General features: G+C 43.5%; 1 protein-coding gene across 1 annotated transcript in view; it reads left to right on the top strand.

Annotated features, from left to right (window-relative positions):
* Nucleotides 1-1,176: 1,176 nt before the first annotated feature.
* The window catches only part of LOC115362628 (protein bicaudal D homolog 2-like), a 51,531-nt gene continuing 40,133 nt past the window's right edge, over nucleotides 1,177-12,574 (top strand). Inside the window, exon 1 of the mRNA XM_030056624.1 lies at nucleotides 1,177-1,714. Coding sequence (XP_029912484.1) covers nucleotides 1,475-1,714 — 240 coding nt within the window. The 5' untranslated portion in view covers nucleotides 1,177-1,474. The remainder of the gene's footprint in view (nucleotides 1,715-12,574) is intronic.

Genomic DNA, 12,574 nt, shown 5'->3' with positions numbered 1-12,574 from the left:
TTAATTGACTTTTGAAACAAAAGGGTGCCTTTCTTAAGTATGAACAATTTATTGCCTTTATAGCTAATGTTTCTGTCACATGCTGCAGATTTGATATGATATTCATAAAAGTCAAAACAGGTGCCTTAATGATGACAGTGTTATACTAGATAATTACTCCCTTTCTATTAATTTCATATCTGTGACATAAAAATGCAATAACTCATTTATTATAAACTCTCTTAGATTTCTATCACAATAAAAGTAAATACGAATGGAGTTAACAGAGAAAAGAATTGAACTTTATATTCTCTTTACCTTATAAATACACATTGCCAAACAAACAGCGATTATCTAAAATTGTACACAGATATTATCCAGTTCATTTCACGAGCTGTATTTTTCCAATTGTAAACAATAAAATATCTCATAAACATATAGTGGACAATATTTTTACAAAAGAAATGGTTTAAGAAACAGAGAAACATAATAGAAATACAGTGTAATAGGAGCCCTAATTTTGAAGATGTGTGTAGAAGGAATTTAACTAGGCTACTAGGTACTGCTAAAAAAAAAAAAAAAAAAAAAAAACACCTTTTCAAACTTGCTGAGTGCATTTTTACATTTTTAGTGTTCTTGTTATGCCCGCATTATATTCCAATGGACTGCAAATATTTCATCTGTTTTAGAAGTTATTATATTTTCCCGACAGATGGCAGCAGATAGCCGACACCGTGCTGCTGTCAGCCTGTCAGTCCATTCGTAAACAAAAACTCGCCGGAAACATTTCCGTACTCCACATCGGCAAACATACAATGCCTAATGGGAAACGAGTTCAATTCATAGCTCCTGCTGAACCCGTGTGTTGGGTTCATGTATTACAAATACTACATTTCCCGGCACTCAGTGCCACATTACAGGAAGTCAGGCAAAGTGCCTCCACAATAATAGAAGAATCAAACCGGCATTTTAGGGAAAAATATGTTGATTATTCTTATTCACTGTGAATTCACCCTTAATTTTACCCTTCATCATAACTTTTGACATTTTTAATACTCAAATAAATAGTTAAACTAATACAAGTGACGGCTGCAGCCTATATTTGTCAACAAGGGTTTTATTTTGAAGCTACCAACCGGAAGTACGGTCAATTCAATCAGCTTTACTTGACGCTGGTCCCGGCGCTCCGCTCCCAGCTCTCCGACAAGCCGGGGGAGAGGCGAAGGAAACGCAGGAGCGCAGCGATGGAGCAATTTTAATAGATAACATCAACCTCTCCCATCGGAGAAAACTGAGCAGAGTCATCTACATGACCGAGGAAGCGAGACCGGCAACGAGAGACGCACGAGTAACAATCATGCAATTTAAATACAGAAGAATCTGAGCACCTCCTGTTTCTTCAAGGTTAGACCGCCTGGAGACACCCCGCATCCCCCTTGTCGCAGATCAGCTGGCGGATACGTTGGTTGGTCGTCCCCTCCAGCCGGCACCGACCATGTCCGTGGAGGAGCAGCGCTACTCCGACGCTATGCTGTTGCGGGACGCCGGGCCGGAGTGGTTGCGGGCCGAGATCGAGCGGCTCTCCCGGGAGCTGACCGAGACCACGAACGAGAAGATCCAGGCGGCGGAGTACGGGCTGGCGGTGCTGGAGGAGAAGCAGCAGCTCAAGCAGCAGTACGACGACCTGGAGATCGAGTATGAGACCGTCCGACAGGAGCTCGACCAGCTCAAAGAGGTGAGCCACACATGAGAAATTACGGAATATGATTAAGCAGCAGTGAACATAATTATTATAATTTTAATATTAGCTTCCTATCATCTGCAGCCAGGTATTTCCAGAGAATTTATGTACCAACCATTAAGGAGTGATGGACACAATTTATATATGTATAAAACATTACAGGCCTAAACCTGTAATATGCCCTTAGAATCTGTTTGTATGTAGCGCTTACAGGCAAATTGTGCGGTTATGATGACCTTGTTGGGGTTTTTTTTTATGGCATTGTTAAGCTTATCTGATTTAATAATCACACAATGATTTGCCTTTTGGTGATATTTATAAGGCCCTTTCTAAAATGTATAATTGCAATAATGTAGTTTTTTTTCCTGAGGGTGGGTAAGAGCATCAGTCATATAGGCTACCTTTTTAACCAATCCTAAAAATCCCCTCATCCTACAAGGTCAAACCTGGGGTAGAAGGAAATGATGCTGGCTCCTCCAGAGCTAGCACTCACTCATGTATCCCACATTGCAGGGCTGTATTTATTTATTTATTAATGCAGCACACATAGGCCTATTCTCCCAGACATCTCTATCAGACTCTCAGCTAGTCCAGGCCTTGCCGGCATGCTTCCCTCCCCCACCAATATATTATCTTCGATGATGGGTAATTCTAAAGGCCATACCTTCCATATGCAATATTTACTCTGTGCATGTTTGTAATGGATTTTTTTTTTAAAATTGATATCTTTTACCCATGAAATCTCAGATGAATGATTATCCATTGCTGTGTTTGTTTTTTATTTGGTCAGTTTTTCTGATGTGTGCAGAAATATTACAAAATTAAGTGATCTGTAAATATATGTTAAGATCACTTACTGTCAAAGACAAAATATGCATTTCGTTGCTAAATTATCCTATTTTGTGAAGCCACAGAAATTCAGTTCAGTTTTTCCTCTCAAACAAGTCTCTTGGCTCAGAAGTCATGTGCTCTTGGAACAAGAACTTCTAGTTGAGGGAAATGGGGGCGGGAGTAGATTTGAATTTTTAAACTTCCCGCTTGAAAAAGTGAGGGATGAGCAACTTGGTGGAGGAAACTAAACAAGTTACAGCCCTTCAGGAATGGGAAGAATGTTGAGTGTGATGGCCCTTGCTGTGCTCAGGAGACAGATAAAGGATGTGTCTGTGTTTCTGAACAGCGAACGGACTCACTCCCCACCGCTCTCTCTCACACACACTCCTGCAGCAGTTTGTCACTGCTTGTGATTTTGATTGAGAGATGATGTTCGCAAGACGTTAGGCATTCAGGCCCGCCAACAGCTGTGGCTTTCAAACCCCACTGTGCCTCCAAGTAGTCATGGAAAAAAGGGGGATGTCCTTTTCAGCACAGACTTGTGTGAGCATGGTTACTCACTTCCTTTCTTGGCAAATCCATCTCAGAGATTTTGGGTTCTTTCCTGTGTCCTCCCACATGGCCAGAGAACCAATAGCTGAGAGGGCTGAATTCGTGGCAAATCCCTGCTTGCCTTTCCAGAAGTCTGCTCATCGCTCCCTTGGGTTCTTCTTCAGTGACAGAAACAGAGAAGCAATAAAGAAATGAGAAAGACTGAGAGACCGATGGTTTTTCTGGTCTCCGATTCTTCCTGATCTTCTTTCTGCTTGTCCCTCTGTATGCCCTGTCACTCTCCAGTGGTTGTTATTGCAAAGAGGAGGAGGTCTTAGGGCTGTCTCAGCAACCCCTGCCTTGTTTTCCCATGCATTTCTTTGGCAAGAAGGCCTAGCTATGTCACAGAAGAATGACACCAAAAAGGCCTGAATAGAAGAAACAGACTGGAAACGGTCTGGAGGAGTAACCATGGCAGCAAATGAGAAGTGAATAAAAAGGAGCGGCTGCATTTATGGAGGCGAATGTTCTTGATTTGTCAAAGCATATCTATTGAATTCTTAGTTTTAAAAAAAGGTGGTTCTCTCTGTGTGTCTGCTTGGGTACGTGTCTTTCTGTCTCTTCATGAGAAAAGAAGCATCCATTTGTTTCATAATAACTCAGTTGTCCACCCAAAGTTGCTGCTCTTTATAGATTAGTGGTCAGATGGTAGCCATGTGAAGTCCATGGTTGTATTTCCCCATCTACCCAGCTCTCATCAATCCACACATACACACACACACACCACCGCACCCCCCCAGCCTCTACCTCTGCTGTGACTCAAAGGGCAGAAGTGATGCTATCACAAGAGGAAAACCAAACAAACATCTGACATCCCTCTTCCTGCCCCTTTATTGTCTGCAGGAGAACAGTAGGTAGTGGGGTTAATCACAAGATAGCCCACTGTCAAACCACTTGCTAAAATTAAGCTTATCTCTGTGGTCAGCTTCCACTGGAAATGCAAGCTCATAACTCAGGAGGTCACTGTGGTTACAATAAGCCAGATGTCATATTAATCAACATTGCCTCAGAGCGCTTTTTGTTGCTCTCCTCTGCTTGGGCTTTTTAAGTGGGTGAGTCAAACTGTTCGGTATGGCTTTGTCTAAAATCTGTGAGACAGTCGCCTCTCAGGTCAGGTCTAAATGCCATGTTGTCTTTAGCACTTGGCTACTGTTTACATTGATGGCGGCCGTGTTTGGTTGTCCTTTCTCTCTCGGAGGACGTAGACAGACTGGAACAGATTGTCTGGGAGTTTTACAGGGTATCTCAGCACCGGATTCTCTCGAGTCAACCTAAACCTCTCACTATGCAGGCAGGCATATATGCTAAATTCATGATCGTGATTTAAAACCCCAAATGTTACTCTTTTGTCGCAACCTGAAAAGAAATGATTGATCAGAAATCATCGTGACAGTGGGCCAACATCAGCTGTCCTTTAAGCCAATCCTCATCTAACCTTGGGTCAAGATGGGGCATTAATGTTCACACACACACACACACACACACACACACACACACACAGGAAGCAGGAGAATGGAGGAATTCTGCACAACACTGTTGCTTAGTAACGGCACAGCTCTGTGCTTTAATTTGAGCAGCCGGCTTGCCGCTTCCTCAGCAGGTGCTGGTTTCAGAGTGTGTTGGTGGGTGACTGCAGAGGGCTTTCCAGCTAGCTTAGACAGAGAATGGTACTGATGCACAAGGATAAACGCTTGGAAGTAACCATGAATAGGTCAATGATATTCATAGGCTGTTCCGATCTATTCTCTGAGCAAGTAATGTATGTACGATGCATGATTTGCTGTGACTTTGGCATGTTCCTGTGGTTAGAACATGGGCTTCCCCCCTCCCTCTTCATATCCTCCATGTTTCCATAGCACTCCATCAGATGAGATTGTAACCTGTTGTTTTATTATGCATTGACCTCTGTCACCGGGGACACACTGCTATGTATATGCTGATTTGCCCCCTTCCACCCGTCAGTGCCTGCTCTCCCTCTGTTATAGACAGTCAGTCATAGACATGTAGTGCACTGAGTTCACTGTGTTAAGTGACAGTCGGGGTTCACTCACAGCTACAAGAGTACATGTTGAACTAGCCTGGCAGCCACACCAGATTGGACTGTCCATCTGACGGTGCATTATGGTGAATGTGAGTCATCTGGCCTGCCGCCCCGTGCTACTTCCTGGCCAATAACGCTGATAATAAGATATTATAGGTCCACCTGTAGACTACTGCATTGCCAAGTGATGACTGTGTCTTCTCATAGACAAGCAAAACAGAATTTTTACAACCTGATGTTCCCCAACCATGTTTTATCTGGCTGACTTCCTATCTAATGATATCAGCTGATTTGTGTACTACAGTAATAACTAAGCTGTAGAGCGGAGCAGTTATTTGAAATGTTATCGAAATTGCAGGAGCTGCAGATTTTTTGCTAAAGGTAAAACATGTGACCATACATTGTAAATAAAGTGTTATGCTACAGAGATGCCCTGACCTACACATTGTATTTTTCAGATGTAAGAGAACATGTTTGGTGCAAACACCGCTATCATGTTACTAGCTTTTTCACTGTGAAAATGAGTCATAATGGAATCACCTCACATAATTCATACTAAAATCATTGTGACACAATCGCAATATCTGCAAAACGAACTGCCATAGGATGATTTTTACCATGTTGTTCAGCCCTAGTAAGCTGCTCACTTCTCAAACAGTGTTTTGATAAAGGCACTGTTGTATACCAGACTGTGAGCTATGATAAAACGGTGGACTTTAACCCAGTTATCACCTAAGTTACAGAGTGCGGTTTTATTCACAAGCTCCGGTAGGTAATGACATTATACACTCACAGTGTATGAGTGGAGGGTGGTGCTCCCTCTTCTGTCGCTGATGTACTTAAGGTAAGCCACTCACAGGTGACATGATGTGCCACACCTCCAGCTGTTAATGCAGTTGTGAACTGAACAGCCTGCCAGTTGCTGCATGCATTGTGTGTGCTTAATGAGAACTGGAAAGGCTTGATGCTGGTTCCCACAGCCTCTCTTAGGTCTGTGTGGATGTCATGAGGTAGAACAGCATGGCCACGAAGACGTCATCAACTCTCCACACATAATAAAGCAATAGAATAGCCCACAGTGCTTGCTTTTCATGTATTTCTGTATTTCTCTCCAGTACTGGATCTTTCTTTTTCCAGACCTACACACATAGACAACGCTACTTTAACAAAGGCCTTAGTTGTTCTTTGGGTCCTTGTTGCATTGTGGTGAGTGTCAGAGACCGCAGTAAAGTCATTCAGTCACACACATAGACCCCCACCCCACCCTCTCGATGTAGCAGCAGCTGTGTACTGCGTTGCAGAATTCTCCCAGACAATCAAAGCCCTAAATATTGTTAAGCTCAGTAAAACCTGGGTTCTCTGTATTCGGCTCGTTGGCCTTTGTGTGCCTGAGCCTGGTGGGGTTAACGGGTCTTGGGTGTCACGGACCAAAGAAGGGTTAAATGCTCACAGAACACAGAGTGTGACAAAGGAGAGATTGAGAGAGGCGTTCCATTGTGGCTACATTTGAAAAGAATGGCCACTTTTGTCCCTTTTGAAATGGCTCATAACTAAAGGACAGATGACAATGTCCTTAAACAAAGATATTTAGTGTGACTTTAAGCCCTCCTCTGTGGCTGTGGTGTTCAGTGCCTTGGATGCTGATTGGATGTCAAGAGAAAATAAGAGGAGGACACATACCCATCTGGGCCCTTATAAGGCAAAGTATAAAGAGTCGTAAATAAAGTCAGTCTCATATGGTTGCAGTCCCACAATAGAGGAGCTCCTCTCTCTTCTGCCAGGCCTTTTCTCTCATCACCAGCTGCTCACTTCACACTCACACATTCAGGTTTTCTTCACTGCAGTCATTTTCATAGCTTATCACCATGTTCCCGTTCTTGTTGATAGCTCTGCCTGCCTACGCCTCTTGATCGTTGCTTTGATCAGTGGTTTGCTTCTTTAAACTATTTGCAACCTGGGATACTCTAAACTTGTCCACACAGCTTTGGGTAGTCTGGCCGGGCCTCTTATCTATTATATCTCTTGCCAGACGGCCACTCTGCAATTAACGGGTAATCTTTTCTAAATGGCACTAAATAAAGTCCCAAATCCCCTTCCCTCTGGGCCTAAGAGGATGAATCCCAGCCGCTATGCAGAGGGCTTACGGAGGTCTGGGAGCCTTGCCAGGCGCAGCCACCCTCAGCAGCCTCCATAGCCATAGACAAGTAGGCCCATTTAGAGGTAATGTTGCCCTGGTACTGTCAGGTACACTGGGGAGACTGTTCTATCCTGGCCTGCTAGCCTACTCTGCCAGCTCTAAAGCCTGGCAGTCTGTTGCATGAGTTTTGTCAGATCTGGCAGTCTGATACATGTATATAAAACAAAATACAGATGTGCAATTTGTTAAGACCCTTGACACGATCATTTCCAAAAGAAATTTGCACTGCAAGTTCTCATTGAGCACCCAACTTCTCGTCCATCCTACGTGGCCACTTACATGCCAGTGTTGCCTCACGCGTGTCACTTAAATGGGAACAAACATGTGGTACTGCAAAGTAATAAAAGATTCATTCTGCTCAGTTTTAGTGAAAACGGCTATTGTTAATCTGTAATAATTTAAAGAGCTTTTGTCCTGAATTCTGATAAACAATTTTCCTCCAGCACACGTCCACAGTTCAAGTAGAGGCCACGTTTGGCCAGATATATTTGTGGCTTTGGGTATTTAATGAGTGTTTCACCTCTCAGGTTGAATCAATGGTGTGGATTGTTTGGAGTGTTTTTGGTTAGGGCAGGGTGATTACATAAAAAGAATCAAGTGTTTTTTGGAGTGCCGCATTAATACCGGATGAGTTAGAAGTGGGGGCAGCTGTATTCATTTCTCCTAAGGTTGGATATTTGGCTTTTTGTTTCCTATTTAGGTGACAGTGTTACCTAACAGGGTTCATTTGAAGTTCCTCTCAGGTTCCCAGAAGCGGCTGTGGCTCACTGAGTGAAGAACATAGAATTGTGACAGTATGTAGAAATACTGAATAATCCTATTGTATGTATCATCAGGACACCTGCAGCTCTGAACCACTACGCCTGGCTAAGTCTGGATGAAACAATGTGATGTCATGGATAAGTAGGAGGAGTCCCATGGTTTGCTGATAGATCACACTGCCTGGAGCTGACCTGCATCATGTCACGTTTACTTTCACTATACTTAGATACCTCCAGTGCTGTTGTCATGCTATGATCAGTCACGATCAAGTTCAGTGTCATTTGATTTTATTTCTGTGAATTGTGTAGTTTTCATTTTTCAATAATCCCATTCCTTATCTCTCCCTCAGTACCCATCAGTGACAAACTATTGCATACACCAAATTTGCAATATTCTAATAACAACCTCACCTTAATATCTGTCATCCATCTATTATGTCCCACCTGTAGCTGAATGGGACTGTAGCAAAAACTGGATTTTAGGTCGGACAGCAATAAATCACTCTAACACCTCTGAGAAACAGGAAGTGGGCAGGGTTGTGTCAATATTTACTTAATTTCAGGTATTTCTGCTATTCACTATTAGGTTACACATTGACAAAATCCAAGTTTGAACTTGACAACTCTCTGTTAGTGAAGTCAAAAGTGCGTGGCGAGACGCAGTACGTTAGCCCAGCAGGTGCATGATTCTGCCAGTGTAATCCTGTTAGTGAAGACTAGGGCCGGATCAGGCAGGAGTCCAGGCTAAAAGCAGAGGATGAGGTCATAGCAAAAGGCTGTGCTCCTCTTGACAATACAGCATAGTTCAGCCTCTATCAGGCAATGGCTTCCCAGAGTCTGATCACCATTCTTCCTTCTCCTAAAACCAACATTTGCTATGGACTATCATTATTATTATCATCATTATTTTATCATCAGAGAATCCAGTGTATATGCGCGTGATTAAACTAGATTTGTGTGTGTGAGAGAGAGAAAAACACAGTGGCTACTTATGCATCCTCTGTTCCCTGTTGTCTTCTGTCTTTTGTTTCATTGCGTTTCCTTTATCCCATGCTTTGTATTCACCAAGCCAGCTGATTAATCCAGCCATTTTGCCATCACCATGTGGCTTAGTTTTTGGTACTTTTCATTAAGTGATTTAGAATCACTTATATTTTATGGCCATTCTCCATCGTTTTGGTTATGTGATAGAAAAGAAAGGCCAACTTGTCCGTTACGTAAATGTGCTGTTGCCGTATAACAGTAAGACTACCTTGGTGGATACGCTTACACCAAGATACCACGTTACATAATGCCTGAGATAAGTGCTCCGTTCTATTGAAACACGGTCCAGTTGGGACGATTCCAGTGAGCCACCTTTTAGATCTGTTGTTTTCAGTTCCGCTCAGTTCACTTTGGGTCAGCGTTACCACAGGGCACACAGGTCATAATGAAGCTGTATGAAGTTGCTGATGCCTTTATATAAGCAGATGGATCAGCTAGCTAGGTGTGTGTGTGTAGGTGTGTGGGTTCACATGTATGCCGTTTTGTGTTGTGGATGTATTTGTTTTGGCTCCTGCGTCCATTGTTCCTTTTATAGACCTTTTAGATTAAGTCTGTGTGCTATATCAGATTCCCTACCTTATCTTCTCTGCCACAGGCTCTGAGCAACTTGAGCCGCACCACAGTTTGACACCCACACCAAAGACAGTGAAGGCCTCACCACTCAATATTCTGCTATTTGCTTTTGACTTTGCATTTGTGGTGAGAAATCTTGCCCTTGCCATTCCAAGGCCTGAACAAGCAACAAAAACAACTTGCAGCCTTACTACGCCCTCTGCTCTCTCTCCCATCCTCCCTCAAGTCTTTAATCCTTCCTCTATAGAATTTGCACCCTGAGCCTGCATCCTGTTTACCTCTGGATAGCCGGACTATTTATACCAGATGGAAGGCATATGGAATTTGAGTCTGTATGAGGCCGGACATCTCTGAGGGGATCCGAGGAAATGACCACATTGAGCTCATCAGTAAAATCACTCTTCACCTAGGCCTATGTGTTGTGAAGATTTTTGCTATATATGGAAAAAATATGACTGTTTCCTGCTACTGCTCTGGATGTTACTATGGCAACAGAGAAAGAAAATGTCAATCAATAGCCACCTGGAATCATAAATTAAACTTTAAGTTTCTTCTGTATTGCCTACAGAAGCTGACCATCAGTGATTTGTTCAATCTCTTCAGGCTTGTTTGCTGCGTTTTGCTGTAATGAGGAGCTTAGTTTGCTTAGTCTTCATCAAAATTAATTAACATTTTGGATTCATTTGCAAGCATGCATCGTGAAAGTAGTCAGCCCTCTTTTTGCATTTAAAAGCGAACAGAAGTGGATTGGCAAGATTCATTTACCAGCGATGTATAATCTTGCCTAATCTCAACACACACAGGCAAGCAATCATAGACATGCAAATTTTGATGTGTGCATATTAATGAACCATCAGACAGGCATACATCCTCTACATCCTCTGAGCTGATACCCTTAGGGCATATTAGGGTTTATCCCTAGGGGTATTTTTTTAGCCACTAGAGTGGAGGGGAGCCGGGCCATAATAGAAACCAAAAAAAAAGAAAGGGTGTACCACCCCATGCTCATTAGCATATATGGAGAGTGGGAATATAGTTGTTTGTGGTAGTTATAAGTGGACAGATGGTGGGTCCCCCTACCCCACCCCTAGACACACACACACACAAGCTCCATGGGTGTGACATGCCCCACCCATACCATATCCTCCTGTTGAAGAGCTCAGCCACAGAAAGAAAAACTTATATCACCGTAAGGTTTTCAGTCTTCAGGATTAATAAATTATTTATCTTTCATTCATTCTTCCCTCTGTGCTGGCTTCCAATTATCTCTAGGCTATATTTGAGCATTTGCCATCCATCAGTGGCTGCAAAGTTTTGGTAGCTGTAGCCCAAAATTTATATTTTGCTGTTTGCAGTATCAAAGTTGGTGGTGATTGTGTGTTGTGTTCAGGGTGCAGTTGCGTGCATGCAACTTGTTTTTGTTATCTGCCCTGGGTGTTTTTTGTGGTTTGCTGCGGTGTATGAGAGGAAGGGCAATGAGATATAGACAGATAATGTTCTCTGTTTACATGCCTACATTTTGGCACACCCTTCTCTGGTCCCTGTGTAATTTCACCAGCTCTTCTCATCTCAATTATCCCCTGACTGGCAGAGGAGCCCCTCTCATCTCACCTAAATTAATTTGACTTGAGGGCTGATTTAAGAGAGTCTCTCCACATTTTAATCGGTCAGTTATCAGAACATTAGCAAACCCAATTTTTAAATGGTTGGCTCTTCGCCCTGAGGGTCCTCTTAACATTAACACTTCCACGCAGTCAGCGATATCTACACACACCTCCCGCCTTCTGTATGTACCCCCTCCCCTCATCACCACCCTCCTCCCCATCCCCCTCTCCCAGGCTCCTTGTATAAAGTAGGCTACTGGGTCCCAGGGTTACCCTGCCGTGGAGTGCAGCATCCCAGACTCCTGGAGGAGCTGGGTGTTGAACAGGAGACTTGGTCCTCGGTTTGAAACCCTGAGGCTCAGTGGAGGGGGGGAGAGAGCGAGTGGAAAAATTAAGAGGAGAGAAAAGAAGACAGGGGGTCTGGCTATACAGCGATAACAACAGCGGACCATGGGGTTTGGAAAGGAAGTAGAGGAGGGGGTGTAATTGGATGCATGCCAGTCTCTCAGGGCTCCTTGAGAAATGGGACTGGGAGACAGAGAATGGGAGAGAGTGTGGATAGGAGGGGCATCGGGCAATGCCAGGGTTTCCTGTGGGAACCGGCCTGCTCTCTTTAGATGGTAGAAGAATAGAGGTTCCTCCCTCAGCTGCCCTAATGAGTTTAAAGTGCTGGGACTTTAAATGGAGAGAGCCAGCTATTATGTTTTTGTTTTTGTCGCCTGTTTTCCATCATTTGTGTTGCATTTACATTGGGACATTACGCTTTAGCTTATCTTTCATTTTCTTTTCAGTAATTGTATTTGAAAGCCTGTTGTTAGAGATTGACTAAGATATGCTTGAATAAAAGAGCTTATTGTTTGTTGGAAAGCTGAGGCAACAGTTTTTCAATTGTGTTTAGATACTCTATAGCCTGTACTGTTATTTCTGTACACAAATACAGTCACACATACAATCTGTTTTGCAGACTGAGGGGGCTGGGGCTACACCACCACCAAATCATTCTTTTCAGTTGACAGGGGCTCATATGGAAAGCCTGTGCCACCATGACCCAAGATTTAACCCTGCTAGCATGGGGACCTCTTATACACACACACTCACACACACACACTTGCAGAATTTAATCACTGCAAATGGGAAGGCGGGTCATTAGTCTCTGTCTGGCCAGAGGCAGCGGGGGGCTTGCCCAAGAGACCAGCTCCTGGGTGTGGGAGG

This window comes from Myripristis murdjan, chromosome 7, assembly GCF_902150065.1.
Source record: "Myripristis murdjan chromosome 7, fMyrMur1.1, whole genome shotgun sequence".
NCBI classification, from domain to species: domain Eukaryota; kingdom Metazoa; phylum Chordata; class Actinopteri; order Holocentriformes; family Holocentridae; genus Myripristis; species Myripristis murdjan.
This window is presented reverse-complemented; position numbering and strand designations above follow the sequence as displayed.